A 17,424-nucleotide genomic window follows, 5' to 3' on the forward strand; every position below is an offset into this window, starting at 1 on the left:
TTCTAAGAAGGTGAAGTTATGGCCTAGATGCTTACTCTTTAGGACAATGACTTGCCCTTAATCAGTTTGTTTTCAGTCTTAAGCCTTAATTCTGCCTTCCACTCTGGTCCCCAAGTTGAGATTTTTGATATTCTACAGGGGTAAAGAAGGACTAGTGGTCTGGCCTCAAGAAACAGAAAAGGTACTTGGGAGAGTTCTATTGGTTCCTTACTCAGAATTTCAACCCGATTTTGTGTTTTTAGCCTTATGCCTTAGTCTCCATCGTCAAAGATATCTGTCACTCAGAGCCTTTCCCATACTTCTCTTTTTTAGTTTATATCTTTTATTCCTTGGTTGTCATTTTGGCAAGTTCCAGGGAAAGAATAGAGATAAATGTATATTGTCATGTTCAAATGAAAGTCCTCTAAAGACAAACTATTTGAGCCACTGCGCTTCTTTATAAATTGGTAAGTTTGCTATATCTGTGCCAGGCTGACCTCCAGATCCTGAGTCACGTCAGCGGGTTTGGGTTTTGTTAGCTACTATGCTTGGTTTTGTTAACTCTTCAGGTCGGCAAACGGGAAGAATAATCACACAAATCTTTCTGAACTTATATCCTGCCACTCCCTATCCTCCACTCCCAAAACTGAGAAGATTCAATGTACAACTTCCAGTGTACAACTCTGGTGAGGTCAGATTCAAAACTGTTGAAGTCAAGTCATTAAACTTTACATGAGCCACATTATCTTGAAATACTGTGATCATATATAAAATGTAAAGAAACAGACCTTCCAAATAAATTCATATAGGTATCCTTGCTATATAAGTATATGGCCAAGGGACATCAGCTGAAAATTATCTAATTCTAATGCAATTTTTTAAAGCTTACAAGGTTTAAGTAACAGGCATTTTATTTCTATAGTTTTGTTTTTAATTGTTTCCCTCACCAGGAGTTTATAAAAATTCCTTCAAAGATTAGACAGAAATCTTTTTCTCCCTCATGAACAGATTTCCTGGCAGACTTCTATTCACAAGTTTAATGTTGACCAACTTGGCCTTTCTTTTAAAACCAATATGTTTCCTATTAGGAATATCCTAATTAATTAGGAATACTCTCACTCGGTCCTGTCTACAGAGATACAACTAGTTTCAAAGCGTTTGCTCACAGGTGAAAACACATCAACAATTATTAGTTCCTAATAAAGGAAATGTAAAAATAACAAATATATATTTTTAAGGGCAAAGTAAGTTTAAGTATCAAGCTAGTAATAGCAACTATGAGTGATATAATTATACACTGTAGATAACTAAGAACTCTTATTACACTAACATTGTAAACATTGTTAAATGTAAACATTTTTAAAGCACCCAGGAACAAGGTAGTAGCTTGAACTATTACCACATGTCATTTTGCTAGCTGGTAAGGTGAATTAACTAACATGAATTATACACATCTCATAACCACTTTTCCACAAAATAAGGTAGCTTTGTTTGTTCTGAAGACAAAATATTCCTTCAGTGAAAGAACACAGATCAACAACAGACAGTCAGCAGAGACCTATAATAGACTGTTATCAAGAACACAAAAGATGTTAAAAGAATCTGATGTCACAGGCTCTAGGAGACTGAGACCAGGCAGGCTCCAACTCATTTGTTTGCTCACACAGCAAAATTTGATACATCTATGCATGAATTAAAAAATAATATGAGAACAACAAGGGATGAGTGTACTATAGATCACACACACTTTAAAGCAACAGGTCTTTCTTATGCTCCATGACTGTTCAAATCTAAAGGTGGATAGTAAAGGAAAAATAGTCATCTATGTTAAACAAGATATAATAACTATTCTTTAAATGGAAGGATACCTGCTGTGTTCGGTGTACACACTTAACAGCCATCCACTTTTGCTCAGAGCTAAAAGGATATTCAGCTTTTCTTATATAGTCCTGTTGAAGTCCATCAAGACCCATCTATATGGCACAAAAAGAAAGTTAATTCTCACTAACGTGACTACTTTTTCCTTTAGCAAAGAACAACGGTCATAATTTGCAGCTAGTCTGGTTAGAGATACTTGGATTATTTTTCAAATCATGGTGACAGAATAGCAGTGTTCCATCTATATATACTGTATTTCTCTGAACAGCAACATACATGTTCAACATGAAAGCCTGGGTATGTAGATACAGTCTAAGGCATGCTACCTGGACTGTATGTAAACCAAATTTTCAACACTGATTATATTAAAATCCCTACTGGCTCAAATTCTGGAAGGAAGCAGGATACAAATAAATAAAGGTACCCAACCAACACTGAGCATGTACTTTTATAATCAATAAAAGCTTCAGATTCAATTCCTCACTTCTTAGGGATTCAAATCTATCTTGCCTGTTGTTACCATCCTACTCCCTTTACACCCTACCACTTGATAGTCTGACTACTACCAATGTCATATAGCTGTTCTCCCTCCCAAAACCCTTTGCATTTACCTCCAAATATTCAGAAATAGTTTTTAAACTACTCAAAAACCTAGTTTATTGCTTTTTGTTGTCTTTCGAAACATGTTCAGACTCTTCTTCCTGGCTTTCAAAGGTCCTCCAGAAACCCACCATACAGCCTATTAAAATCCCCTGAGTTACTCAACCTCCTTTCATTTCGTTCAGGTTAACTAATTCATAACCCACAATCCATTCTATGCTTCTTTATTCCTCTTATTTTACTCTTACTCTTTCCCTAACTTACCTCCTATCTAAACCCTTCCTATCATTCAAAGCCCAGGTCCCAAGTCTGAATTTGCATTTTCTTACATGTGGCTCAATTTTTAGGATTCAATTGTCTACTATCTTGGTCTGCCTTTTATTTGTTCCAAACATGTCAGTGTTAATGCTCTACCTAAAATGTGAGGTCCCCACCATAAGGAGGTAGTTCATACTCTTTTATCTCTCTAAGAGATAAAGTTTAGTAGAACACAGTAAATACTTGTTAACAGATTCAACTTTTGAATATCTTCCTGTTAAGTATAACACAATAAATATGTGCTAATAGATACTTTTGAATATCTTTCAAAAAGCTACACTATGCTATTTTAGTTATAACGAGAACAAACGATAAAGAAATGTAGCTTTCTGTCAAGGAAACATACATTTTAAAAATAATTTTATTTTATTAAATTAAATATGTTATAATAACCTACATTTCTGCATTGAATCTCAATTCAAGCAAGCTCATTTAGAGACATCCTGTTTCACACAAGACTCAAAGTTTTCTAAGACTGTTCTTAAAAGTAGGAGTTTTATTTTTGTTATGGGAGTGACAGATGGGACTTTTAGGTTTATCATTTAATCAAATGTAGGACTTAGGAGAAGAGGAGATCGACTGGGATGGATGAAAGAGTCACTGAGGACAGCACTCCATCTCCCCAACACAAATTCTAACTCTACACTCATTATAAGAAATTGATAATGGAGGGAAAGGGAAGACTGGAAAAAGAAACCCTGATTTCTCATGATGGCCTTAATATCTTTACAGGGAAATACTAAAGAATGTTGCCTTTTACTCATTTGAAAGTTAGTATTTATCAGCAATTACACACATTTATAAAGCTTTTCACACAAAACTCTAAATATTATGGAAAACACGAGCATTTCTTCATAAGAAGAAATCCATCACTGGTCATTAGCGTGTATCTTGTATGTAAGGGATAAAGTTACAGTGAAAAAGCTCTATGCTTTGTATTTCCAGGAAGAATAAAAATGGTTCCCAAAAGGCAGTAAAAACCAAGAAATATTGTCAGTCTTCTGCACTTTACATCCAAGAACCAGTAACAGTGGTTGATGGCCTCACATTCTCCCATGAGGATGATGTCTCATATGCCAAAGAAGAGAGATCAGGTACATACCTTCATTGCAAGAGCAATTAAGGCTCCTTCCGTTGGCTTTCCCATTAGAGTGTTGTTTCTAATTACAGCATCATTACACACACAGCCCGCCTAAGAAAAATATACATAAACCATGAACCTGTCACTGTGTCCTAATTTATTATGAAGAAAGTCATCTTCTTAGAGAATAAAGTATTTACCTCAACAATCCTGCTAACAGCTGGGTTATAGAATCCATGAACAACATCACCATCAACGATTACTTCCCCAAACGGATTGTAGCCAACTCCAGTAACCTAAGGAACATAAAGTGAGGTCAACACACAACTAGTAGACAGTGACAATACTTATGAAAATCAAATAACTATGATGAGTTGTGTTCATTTCATTTTATATATCATGACACTGTTAGCGTGTATACCTAGAAAAGCATTTAAGTTGGTCTAAAAGAACATTTAAAAAAGGAATATAGATTCTAATTTTTACCACAATGATAAACCTATGGTTAATTATACTAAAAATTAATAATAATGTATAGTATATAAGGAGAAACAATGTAATTGTTAATATAATCTTATATTGTTTCTCCTTACAAAATTCTATAAAAAAATGATAAATAAACCATCAAAATCTCTATATGTAAGTGAGCTTAAGTTTATATAACATTATATTTATATAACATACTACAATTTGCAAAGAATCAAATCTATTACCACATCAATCATTCATGACAAACTCGTGACCTAGACAAAAGCGGAATTCTTTTTGCAAATATGCAGGCTCAGAGACATTAAGTGATTTACTCTAGCACTTACAAACTACTTTAACATAGCATATTATATGCCAATTTTAAAAATCAGAAGTAGAGACAAGCCAGATATTTATTCTCTATGGCTAAAACAAACCAAGCCAAACAAAAGTTAAATTTCACAACAAAAATAAAACAATTTAGAGAGAAATTAACAAATGGTTAATGCTTGACATATAAAATTACGCACTTAAAACAAAAGAGAAACTTATATACCCTACCTTCCATACCTAGACCATATATGCACATATAATCCCAATAACCCTTCTGAGTCATCCAGAAAAGGCACACTGAACAACATAGCACTGGGTATCCTTAACCATATCTAAACACCCTAAATATCAATAGTCTCATTTTAAGGCCTATGTAAAATGGAATTAAATAAACCTAAGTACAACTTCTGTCAATAAGTGTAATGCTTACTTTGCTCAGTGAATTAGCTAGAAATACATTTTAAAATACTCTACCCATCATAAGTAGTGTCAATGAACATTCCAGCCAAAAATCCTGCCAAGACTAGGTGAGACTGGAACTTGTGCTCACCCAGCTTCAAAATTAACAAATGAACATACACTGACATGCACTTAAGAGACTGTCAATATAATTTTTTTAAATAAAGTAATTCATCCATTCATTTATTCTTTCCACAGGTATTTACTATGAGGGAGGCCCTGTGCTAGGCAACACAGTTACTGCCCTATTACAACTTACAGTATAATGCAAAGAGGGACAGAAATTTTCCCTGGGCTAAGAACTCAGAGGCATAGAATGCTATGAAAACATATAGCATAGGGCCAGTTCTGGGTGGTAGGCGAAGCTTTTCTGAAAAAGTGGGGTTGGCATTGAGGTGCAAAGGATGAAGAGGCATTAGACTGTCCTAAGCAGTGAGAACAATAGTAAAGATCCTGAAGCAGGAGTTTTGTCACACTGAAAGAACCATAAAGCCAGTGTAATTGGTGCACAGAAAGCAAAGGAGAGCATATAAGGCTGAAGAAGGAAATAAGGGATAGAATATTAGGGGGTTGAGATGTCACACTTTGGGATCCTGGTCACAATGGAAAGCCAGTAAAGCATCTTAGGGAGTGACATGCTCAAAATTTGGTTCTAAAAGAGCCCTCAAGCTGTATACAGAGCAAGGACATCAAGAGTTTGGTAATGAATGGATAGAGCGGTGACTGAAAGAGAGGTGTCACGGAGGATTCAAAGTTTCTGGACAGTACAACTGGAGTATACAAATGGAGTAGGATCAAGATTTGGTAGAATCACATAGGAAGGAAAAAGCTCTGTTGCTGAGTAATTTACAGCCCTTCTGAAAGTAAGACAGTGAAATCGTTAGGAATGTTGAACACCAAGTTTCTTAACTAAGGAATAGTGTCATTAAAGAAAACATCTATAGAGTACCTCAGCATGCACACCGTCTGAAGTAAATATGTGAGTAACAGTCATTTCATTCTTCGTCAGTGTTCCAGTTTTATCTGAACAAATCACATTACAGCAGCCTAAAGAATAAATCATTACATGTCACCAAAAGAGTCAGGGAGAAATACAAATTCACATTTGGAAACAAATCAAAAACTCTGGAAGCCTGTCCTGCTTCTCAGAATTTTGCACAAATCAAACTTATTGAAAATTTTACATTATTTTCTCTCATTATGCTTGCTTCATCATAAGGTAGTTTCTGAAATTAAAATTAAAAATTAGATACTGATAAATGTTGACTTTTTCTTATTTATCTACAGTTGAATTTCTACAAAGCTACCTGACAATAGCCTTATATGGTAATTTTATATAATACAAATAGAACCCATATAATCTTTTTAGTCAGTATTTTAAGATATTTTGCCTTCTCAATATTAAAATGCAAATTAGAAATTAAATTCAATATTTTTGGATTCTTAAATTTAAAAAAAAGAAGTTTCAAAGCATAAAGTTATCGCAATTTTCATATTACACATAAAGTTATGTTAAAGTAATATAACTATTGTATATTTACTGTTCGTATCAGCAAATTCAACTCAAGTATGACATTTTAGGGTCTATAATTATCAATTATCTTCCTTGAGATGTCAAAAGAAAAAAATTCTATTAATTTTACTCTAAGGTTTCATTTGTTATGTGGATTTTTTTTTTTTTTTTACAGGATTTAAGCATTAGAACATTCCATGATACAAAAAGATTTCTCTGAAAGTCCCCTGTTCTGAGTGATATGCTATGCGATAGGATACGATTTTTAATTACCTTTTTTGGTTGTTATAACCATACTCAACATTGTCACAAGCCAAACACCACCATCTAGGACAAAAGCTATAAAACCCAAAGACGACACACCGTTGATGTAAACTAACACATCATTTCATAAGTATGCTCTTACTATAGACTTACCCAGAGTTTCAACAATAGGCAGTTTTTTCACTATGGCCCTTTTCTTCACCATTCTCATAACACCAAGGGCTAGAGTCACTGTGACCACAATGGGAAGACCTTCAGGAATTGCTGCTACAGCCAAACTGTAACCAATATATACATAGTAGTGAAGTATAATATAAATAGTACCCACAGCAATAATTTCAGTTGGCTGTTACTTAAAATAGAGGCTAGTAAAAATGCAAAATTAATACTGTCAACACCCAAAAATGGCCTCAAAAGGAAGGAAAAGTTGATTAACATTTACTTGACACCTACTAGCTGCCAGGTTAAGCACAGTGGTTAAAGAATATAGATTCTGACATCAGACTACCTAGATTTGTACCCTTAGCTTCACCAATTTTTACCTGTGTTACCCTGAGCTCTTATGACTCCACCTCTGTAGTTTAGTTTCCTCAACTATAAATAGAGATAACAATAACAGGTGTTCAGACAAAAACATGCACATGAATCTTCATAGCAGCGCTATTCCCAAGAGCCAAAAGACGGAAACAGCCCAAATGTCCATCAACTGATGAATGGGAAATTGTGGTATATCCATACAAAAGAGTATTATTCAGCCATAAAAAGGAATAAAGTACTGATACATGCTACAACATGGATGAACCTTGAAAACATTACGCTAAGTGAAAGAAGCCAGTCACAAAAGGACACACACATTGTATGATTCCATTTATATAAAATATCAAGAATAACCAAATCCATAGAGACAGAAAACAGTTTAGTGGTTGCCAAAGGCTAGGGAGAAGGAAGAATGGGGAGTGACTGCTTAATAGGGACAGAACTTTCTTTTGGGGTGATGAAACAGTTCTGACACTAGATAATGGTGATAGTTGTACAACACTATGAATATACTTAACCCACTGAATTGTACACTTGGGTAAATTTTCAAGTATGTATCTTTTATCACAACAAAAAAATTAATTACTTCACTGTTTCCCTTTGTAATATAAAAACATTCAAATTAAATCTCTATTTTTTGTCCCATTCCAAATATTATCTCTTATTACTACAGATAAGGACATATGCATTCCTATTCTTCATTCAAACACCGTTCTCTCTGCTGCTTCTACTTCCCAATTTCTATTACCTACTTTTTCTTTAGTATGATCTAACTTGATATCATTGGCATCCTGCTCTAGAACCATAATTTTTCATGCTTTATTTATAGGTTGATTCTAAAAGTTCAAAGCCAACGAATAACATTTACAATACCACTGGCTAAACAGTGTACACTGAAGAGTCAAGAAATATGTGCTATCATTAACACTTCCTTCTCTCTTTTGAACTAGTGTTAAGTTCAAAAAGAATCCTCTTTTCTTATGCTTCCACTAACCCTCACTATATCAGGAAAAATAGGCACCATCATTTACAATCTAGATCCAGTGAACCTTTTCATAATTTCATATTTAAGTCATTTTTTAAATAATCTGCAGAGGAATAAAATGGATTGCGAAAAACTTCATTAAAATTTTCATTTGAATTTTAACCCCAAACTACATTCCTAGATTTCAAGGTGTATATATATATATACACCTTCATATATATGAAATGGGTAACATCCTTTGGATGCAACTAACTGCTCATCAACTGTCATGAATGAACCTGTAACACATTCACATTACAAATACTGATTTCAAATTCAAAAAACATTTCAAACAGGTTATATAGGCTTATCAATTCTGGTTCCTCTTTTCATATTTGTTTCTTCAAAATGCAAAACTTCTGAAAATGCTGATGGTTCATAAACATCACCAAAGGCCACCAATAAGGTCACTAAAGGTCCTATAATGTATTTTAGATTTATAAGAGTACAATGGGCCCATATGCTAACTGCAAAATGAAATGAGCTTTATCCTATTAAAAATTTTTTTTAAATATTTTGTTCTTTGAAAGACCTTGAAGTAGGAATAAAAATCATGTGTCAACCTCCACAAATAGTTAGACCTGCTCAAAAAATACTCAAAAACTAAAAATGAGTCCAATAGATAATATGCCAGTGACGATATAATATCTCAAATTCATGCTGCATTTTAAACGTATTTGGGGGCCGGCCCCGTGGCTTAGCGGTTAAGTGCACGCGCTCCGCTGCTGGCGGCCCGGGTTCAGATCCCGGGTGCGCACCGACGCACAGCTTCTCTGGCCATGCTGAGGCCGCGTCTCACATACAGCAACTAGAAGGATGTGCAGCTGTGACATACAACTATCTACTGGGACTTGGGGGGAAAACAAATAAATAAATAAAATTATAAACGTATTTGGTATCTAACCCAAGGCTTTTTTATATACATGTAAGCCAAGAGTTTCAAATTGTAGTTTTGCCCCTTTGAAGAAAAAATATACTCCTTGACCATATCACAAATATCTTTAACTTTTTATTCATCCTACCTATTCCATGTAATCCATTCAATTTTTTTTAATCCATTGATTTTTGTTCTAATACTTGAACTACTACTTTCTAGGCCTACTGTAGAGCTGTCATCCAGGATTTCTTTTCCTTAGATGCCTAGGTGAGTTCCACTCTTTCTTATACCACACACATCATCACCTTCCTTTCTTTTAGCCTTGTTTTGCTGGAATTAGTACAAGGATAGGTAAGGGATAAATTTTCTGATTACTTGCCTATCCATTTGTAACTAACTGGATTGATACTTTGGCTAGGCCTACTAGGCCTACATTTATAGACTTATAATCATTTCCCCCCTCATACTTTGATAGTACTGCCCCACTGTCTTCCAATGTAATCCAATAATGCTGTGGATGAAGGGTTAATAAAACCCTTTTCCCGTCTGTATTGGGTTAAATCTCTAGCTCTGTTTCTCTAGTGACCTGATAAGGGTAGTATATGAACTATGTTGCTAGGCAACACTGCTTATGATAAAGGGATCGCCTGACTGATAAACTGTCTGTGGACTGGGAGATTTATAATTATCTTATATGAAGGCATAGCTTTGGGTTTCCTGAATGTAGTGACTCTTATAACTGGACACGTTTCTTGCAGACCTCCTGAAAAGTCTATGTTTCCAGAGATGTTGGCTCCTGTGAAATATGAAGCATTTTAACCCAGGGTAGCTCCTGCACTCACAAGGTCATCTCATCTCCTTATACCTAAGCTGAACTGCTGCACGGACTGCTGCAAGGACTCGCTCAGAAGAGGGATGCCTGAAGTTGCCCTGCTGTGTTCAGGGCACAGGTACAGATGTGACCTATGAAAGTCTTATAAGTTGAAATGTTTAGTAGAGCCTGAAAAGACTCTGAGGTGGGAAGTGCGGTTGCTAATGAGAAATCTGATACCGTCTAATTATCCTTCCTTTGTAGATGACCTGACTTGCTTTCTTTAGTTTCACAATGATCTATCTAGGTTGAAGTTTTTTTCATCCTGCTTGGCATTTGGAGAATCTTTTCAAACTATAAACATTCATGTCTCGCTTCATATTGAGAAAATATTCATGTATCATTTCTTATCTAATTTCTTCTTACCGCTTTCTCAAACTCCTACTAATTAGACATGATATTTACTAAATTATTCTGTCACTTTTATCTCATTCTCTGTTTTGGACTTTTTACTCTATTTTTTAGGAGACCACTTTGACTTTACACTACACCCTTAAATTGCATTTTTAATTTCAGCTTAATTTCTAAAAACTCTCTTTTTGTTCTGTGAGCCTTTTCTATAGCAGTTTGTCCATCTATCATGAATGTAATTTCTTCACAAATCTCTAAAAATACAAAAGCTTTCTTTATATTTTTAATTTTCCTTCTATTTCTTGAATTTTTCATTTTCCTCTGAGATTGATTATTCAATTTCTATAATGTGGTCTTTCTCTTTCATGCTGCTAGTTCTCAGTTTGGCAATCCTTAACTGTCGATTTATATATAAAAATGCAATATTGGGTTAATAACACTAGACATCCAGTGTAGGTTTTCTCTACTGCCATATATGTGGTTTTCATTTTCCTAGAGTTCATTTCAAAACATGAGTTCTGAACTACTTAAGTAGATATTATACCCTTACATGCTCATATAATACCTCCATAATGGAACATAAACTATGCCTATCAGAGAAATGGGAGGCAAAAGAGACTTCAATTTATAAACAATGTATTAGAACTTACCTTACACTAATAGTAAACATTTCCAGGATATCTTTTCCTAGTAACCAGCCAACCAACATGATGATACCTGGAACAGAATCAAATTGCTATTTTTCCCTTTTATATAAAACCACTCAGGCACAGAACAAATAGAACAGCAAGCTGAGGGCAGTCAAAAAGTCCCAATATATAAAAAGGGAACGATATCAGATCACAATCACAAGATTTTTAAAAAATCCATTAAGCAGGGGAGATTAAAGTTAATACTGCTTAAAGTTAATGCTGTGTATGCACGCATGCACACAGTTTTAATTTTTGTTGCCATTGCTGATACCCATCCCTTAAAGCAATAATATGTGCGAGTTCTCAGTTCAAGAAAACATTACCAGTATTTTCATACAACGGGAAAAAAAAAAACAGAAGGTAGCATAAGACGTATAGGTCTTCTATTTACTATCAGCTTTGCAAAACTAAACTCTGCAACTTCTCATAACTCAGTATCAAGACATTACACATTCAAGTTCGTACTGCAAATGAAGAAGTACTTAGGACTTGGCTCAGAGTGATGTATCTTACTTAAGACATCTCAACCTGCATTAACATTTTAAAAATACTACTTTTATGGCATTTAAAAATAAAAAATCAAGGGGCCAGCCAGGTAGTGTAGTGGTTAAGTTTGCATGCTCCGCATCGGTGGCCCGGGGTTCGCAGGTTCGAATGGACCTACGCACCACGCATCAAGCCATGCTGTGGTGGCATCCCACATACAACATAGAGAAAGATGGGCACAGACGTTAGCTCAAGGCTAATCTTCCTCACCAAAAAGAGGAAGGTTGGCAATGGATGTTAGCTAAAGACCAATCTTCCTCACCAAAAAAAAATAAAATAAAAATAAAAAATCAATTAACATAAACCAAACAACTGATTCCATAGTCTCTGCTTTAACCTTTATCTTTGAAAAGATGGAGGGCAACTGGTGCACCACTGGTTTTGTAAGGAAAAACACAGTAACGTAAGAGTTCTAATAAAATAAAGCAACTTCAAGATTGTATTCTAGATCAATAAGGACATTTAAAACAATAAGGACATTTAAAACAAAGTTTTTATCTTTCTATAACTACAAAATAATGATCCAGATTGTGACTCTCTAACATCCCATTCCAAATACTATCCTGACAAAAGAAATTATGTCCAACGAATTATACCAGGGGTCGGCAAACTACAACGGGCCGCTTGCATGTTTCTGTATCCAAGTTTGTTGGAACATAGCCACACCCATTTGTTTATGTATTGTCTATGGCTGCTTTCATGAAGGCAGAGTTGAGTATTTCTAACAGAGACTATAAGGACCAAAGGCTATAATATCTATTACAGCCAAAAAAAGTGTCTGCTGACCCCTGATTCTGATCTTGACCCTTATCCTATTCTATATACTACCCTAACAAGAAAAATTATGTTCAATGCATTATATGAAAACTAGGTAATCACAGAGTTCACAGATTTTTTATCACTAAATGCAAGATGGTTTCATGGTACAGTGTTACTATAAACTGGAAAGATTTATGGAAAGAAGGGCTAAATGCCCTTCAATTTATCAAATTCACTATAAATTCTAGAAAATAAACTGTAATAATGAAATGAAGGAAGTTATGAGAACATACACACCAGTTATAAAAGAAGAACAAATACCTTCCTATTTTCTACTTTATGCTTATGATGAAGACAGATGGATCAAATGAATTAATATTTAAGGAATTATTTCACTGAAACTGCATAGCAGAAATATTGCTTTAAAATCACATTATTGATTTTAAAACATTAAGCTAGAAAAAACAATTAAAATAACATGGAAGAATTTTAAAAAAAGGAGAAAAGACTCCAAAATTGATACAAGTGTTTAATGTATGATAAAGATATCATTTCAACTCAGCAAATAAAGAATGGACTATAGAATTGATGGTACTAGAATAATTAACTTTTGAGTAAAAAGGTCGTAACTCTACCTTAAGCCTTGTACTAAAATGAATTCTAAATAATATAGTAAAACTAAGTGTCAAAAATAAAAACTAAAGTAGTAGAATGATGTTGGAATAAATATACTTATAAACATAAACATTTTCCCAACATGGAGTTGGAAGAGCCTTTATGAATAGAACAAACACAGACAACATAATTGCAGAGATTATCAATAGGAAGGGGCTATCAGAATCTCAGAACAAAAGGATGTTTCAATCACACATATCTCCCTCCCTCCTATCAAGTTTATTATATATTCCTCAAAGGCAATTTAAAAACTGGGGGAAAAAATTCTTGTAACAACAAAAGTTTTGATATCCTAATTATACAAAGAGCTGTTACCAGTCTAAGACTCAAGCCATAAGAGAAGGGACAAAAGAAATAGATTGGCAGGTCATAAAATAAAATAAAAAGGACCAACACATACATGACAAAGTGTTCAGTTTCTCTAATAATGAATTGTGAAAAAAAATAACGAGAAGTCTTTTATTCATCTGTTAAGTTAACGGCAGCAAAGTTGGCAAGGGTGCTGGAAGAAAGATACTTTTACCTTGCTGATGAAGGGTACTACCTGGCAATGTGAAACAAAAGCCTTTAAAAGGTGCCAAAAATTTAAAAATTATATGGATACTCTTTGACTCAATAATTTTACTTTTAAGAATTTATCCTAAGGAAATGAGAGGTATTTACAATAAGACACCTGCAGTGAAGAATCATTTACATAATTAAAACAACTCAAAAAACCCACATAAATGTCTAAAAGAGGACTGATTTGTTAAAAAGAAAAAAAAAATATATATATATACATATTTTTCACACAATGGAATACTATACAACCTTTAAATTTGTTTTATGTGAGCATCTATTTAATGACAAGATGTTTATGATAGGATATGTGAAACAAAAAAAGAAAAGTAGTCCATAAAACAATACTACAACACTTTGTTGAAGACTAGAAAGACAAATACTAAAATGTTTACAGAAATCTCTTTGATTACAGGAATTACTCAGAGCTCTATTTCATCTTTGTAGAAAAAGACAATGCCTGCGGGTTAGTTTTATAATTTAAAAAAAGTAGTAGTAAGATAAAAAATAAATAATTAAATGAATAAATAAATTATGTATGGATCTAAACTCCCCCCTCCACTCAAAAAAGAAAACCTAAATAAACATATGAGATATACATACTCACTCTTCTCTTACCTATTATACCAAAGGAGTAAAAGGAAAGCTGTTTTCCTAAGAGGTCCATGCTCTTCTGCAGAGGGGTTTTTGGCGCCTTGAGAAATTGGAGAAGAGTGTCACCACAATTAGCTAACGTATATGCTATGAGCCAGGGACTCTGTTAAGTGCCTGACATACACAATTCTCCCTTCAGGTAAATATTACCCCCTTTACTGAGGAGAGAGACGCTTAGACTTTAAAAAATCTATGTGAAAAAGTCCATGCTCCCTATGCCTCTCTTTGAGGAAAAATCTATTCTCCCTATCAGCTTCTCCAGGATTTCATTACCATCAGATGCCTTCACTTTTCCACTCTTTCTCCTTTCTGTATCCACAAACATGCTCCTAATCCGTCTTTTTATCCTGTTGGCTCCCTGATTTGCTAACTCCCTTCTCCAGTGATCCCCTCATTGCCAAGCTTCTTGGAATGGTTTTATACACTGCATCACATCCTAGAATCTTGGCAGATTACCTGAGAAATCCAGATGATTTGGGGAGAATATGACATTTGTAGAATGCAACTTCTTTTTTATATATAAGAAAGCATTTTAAATGAGAGAACTAATCTTCAATATCCTTAAACAAGAATATCTTCCAGGTTATTTTACTTTGCAATCTTTTTCCCCGTTACTTGGAATTACGTCAAGTTGGGAATTTTGGTAGAAGACGTTCTGAGGTACAAATATACTGTTTAGTAATCTCTAAAATTAATATGATAAAGCTAATTTATCATATTATAAGCCCTATAAATAATTGGCTGTAACCTTTTCCTCCTATAAACATTAAACAAATATCAAAAGTTTTAGAATATTAACAATGTCAACTCAAGCCCTTCTAATTATAGGCTTTCCAATTACGTTTTTAAGCACAACTGAATGATAGTCTGAATAAAATATTACTTTCAATAGTACATAAAATAATCCACCAACATTCTCTTTTCCTCTGCTTACAATGCAGATTTTCAGATTTGAAACTAACACATCATTAACAAACTAAGTACTCACTTCCTCTGCTTGCATCATTTTAAAAACCTCTCCAAATTCAGAATTTTCTCCTGTTCCAATGACAATACCCTAAAGGGAAAAACAGGAAAATACATTCATAGTCAAACAGAATCATCTCACTTCATTCTCTTTCTCCAAAGTCTTGCCCACAGTCAAGATGTGTGACATACAAATCCAGAGTTCCCTTAGCAAATTTACTTTTTGATGTTACTAAAGATCATTAGTACTTATGCCTTAGGATACAAACCGTGAAAACAAACATTTCATTAAACTTAATATTGACTCAATTCTGAGGCCCAATTTTTGTCTATATTAATATTTCTGAAATTTGAATCTGTCTTATACTCAATAGAGACATTTAATGTAGTTTATTTTTCTCCCTCAAATGCTATTGAATGATCCCTTTTATATTTGTGGAATATAAGAATCCAGGAAAAAAATATCTGAAATCAATCAGTAGGTGAATGACACTGTAATCAGAATATTATAGCCAGCACCATATCAACTAAATTAACATTTTATTTAACCGGTAATGAACATATCCATGAGCCACTGTTTCTACCTACAAAAAAAAAAGAATAGGTACTGAGGACTATGCTTTTAAAGGATCCATTATCTGGTAAATGGGAGAACTATGGACATATTATACCTCAAGGACACAGCGTTCCCTCAGTCTCACAAACAGCTGCCCAAGAGTTCAGTTCAATTCTGTCATTTCTTTGTCACATATTTTGAAAAGATCCATTTAAATTAGGCAAAAAGAACTGAGAAAATGGTTAAAAACAAAGGAACTGCTATTTTCAAAACAAGAAAAAAAATTACCTTTGCTTTGCCACATCTGACCAGTGTTCCCATGAAGGCAATGTTACTTCTTGATGCAAGGTCTCCATTAGTTGCAGCTGGCTGAGGAGCTGTCACTTTAGAACAAGGGGTTGTCTCTCCTGTCAAGCTGGATTCATCAATGGAAAGATCCACAGCCTTGGGGCACATAAAGCATTCCATTAAGTTCAAGTTTGAAGACTCTCTGTGCTACATTTAACATCTAAAGAGTCTGTAATCATCACTTCTTCCTCAAATATCTCCTTTCTATTAATTACCCAAATCTTTTATCATATCCATTACTCTAAGACAGAAGACTGGAATAAGTACAACCATATTTAAAAATGAAGTCAACAAAATCTGACACGCAAAGTAGAATGCTAAACCATGAGACAAGATTAGCCTAAATTTCAAAATACAACTAAGGAAAAGGAGACACTAGATGAGACAATCTTTATCTAGTGAAAACTCAACTCTCGTGATAAAATATTATTTCCTAATTTTGCCATGCTCTAAAGTTCTAAAAGTGTGTTTGGCAGATTAAAACCAACCATAAAAGAAAGAGAAATACGAATAAAAGGTACTGATAAAGAAATCATTTCATCCTTTTGGTCTCAATTTTCACGGAATTTTTCTTGCTATACATCCCTACATTTATCCCAAATGTACGTTAGCAAGAATCAAAATGTATATAAATGTCTCCTTCCAGATCATGAATATCATATTTTATTCCAGCTCTGCAACAGGGTTCAATTCTGAGGGTTTCACTCCTAACACAATTAAGTAGTCACCTGCCCAAGCATGCAAAAAAAATCATCATTTTATATGTGGAAAACACTGCAGATGTAAGCTGGCTCTGTTTCTGAAAGTATGACCCACAGAACAGTAGTTTCAAGGAGTTAATAGGCATTGTGTGTAATGTGATAGATTGATGATTCATACACATACACACACACACACACACACACACACACACACACGGGAAGGGTACTATGGTCAAGTAAGTTTTGGAAATACTGAATTAAGAGTTAAACAGCTTCCCCTACAGCAGCACTTCTCAAAACTTTGAATACACTAGTGTGAATCACCTCAACAGGAATATAGATACAGCAAGCGATGTCCAAGTGTGGTCCCAGCAGGACTAGCAGAACTAGCACCACTCTACCACCTCAGAACTTGT

General features: G+C 34.3%; 1 protein-coding gene across 5 annotated transcripts in view; it reads right to left on the minus strand.

The window, feature by feature from the left end:
• Nucleotides 1-17,424, minus strand: part of ATP2C1 (ATPase secretory pathway Ca2+ transporting 1) — a 144,512-nt gene that overhangs the window by 40,712 nt on the left and 86,376 nt on the right. For all 5 annotated transcript variants that reach the window (XM_058553233.1, XM_058553200.1, XM_058553224.1 and 2 more), the window contains 9 exons: nucleotides 16,248-16,403; nucleotides 15,426-15,494; nucleotides 14,402-14,477; nucleotides 11,204-11,270; nucleotides 7,047-7,171; nucleotides 6,066-6,163; nucleotides 4,057-4,152; nucleotides 3,878-3,967; nucleotides 1,848-1,952 (listed from right to left, as the gene is read on the minus strand). In XM_058553233.1, the coding sequence (XP_058409216.1) occupies nucleotides 1,848-1,952; nucleotides 3,878-3,967; nucleotides 4,057-4,152; nucleotides 6,066-6,163; nucleotides 7,047-7,171; nucleotides 11,204-11,270; nucleotides 14,402-14,477; nucleotides 15,426-15,494; nucleotides 16,248-16,403 (882 nt within the window). The remainder of the gene's footprint in view (nucleotides 1-1,847; nucleotides 1,953-3,877; nucleotides 3,968-4,056; nucleotides 4,153-6,065; nucleotides 6,164-7,046; nucleotides 7,172-11,203; nucleotides 11,271-14,401; nucleotides 14,478-15,425; nucleotides 15,495-16,247; nucleotides 16,404-17,424) is intronic.

Source organism: Diceros bicornis, chromosome 2, assembly GCF_020826845.1.
Source record: "Diceros bicornis minor isolate mBicDic1 chromosome 2, mDicBic1.mat.cur, whole genome shotgun sequence".
Classification (NCBI taxonomy): Eukaryota; Metazoa; Chordata; class Mammalia; order Perissodactyla; family Rhinocerotidae; genus Diceros; species Diceros bicornis.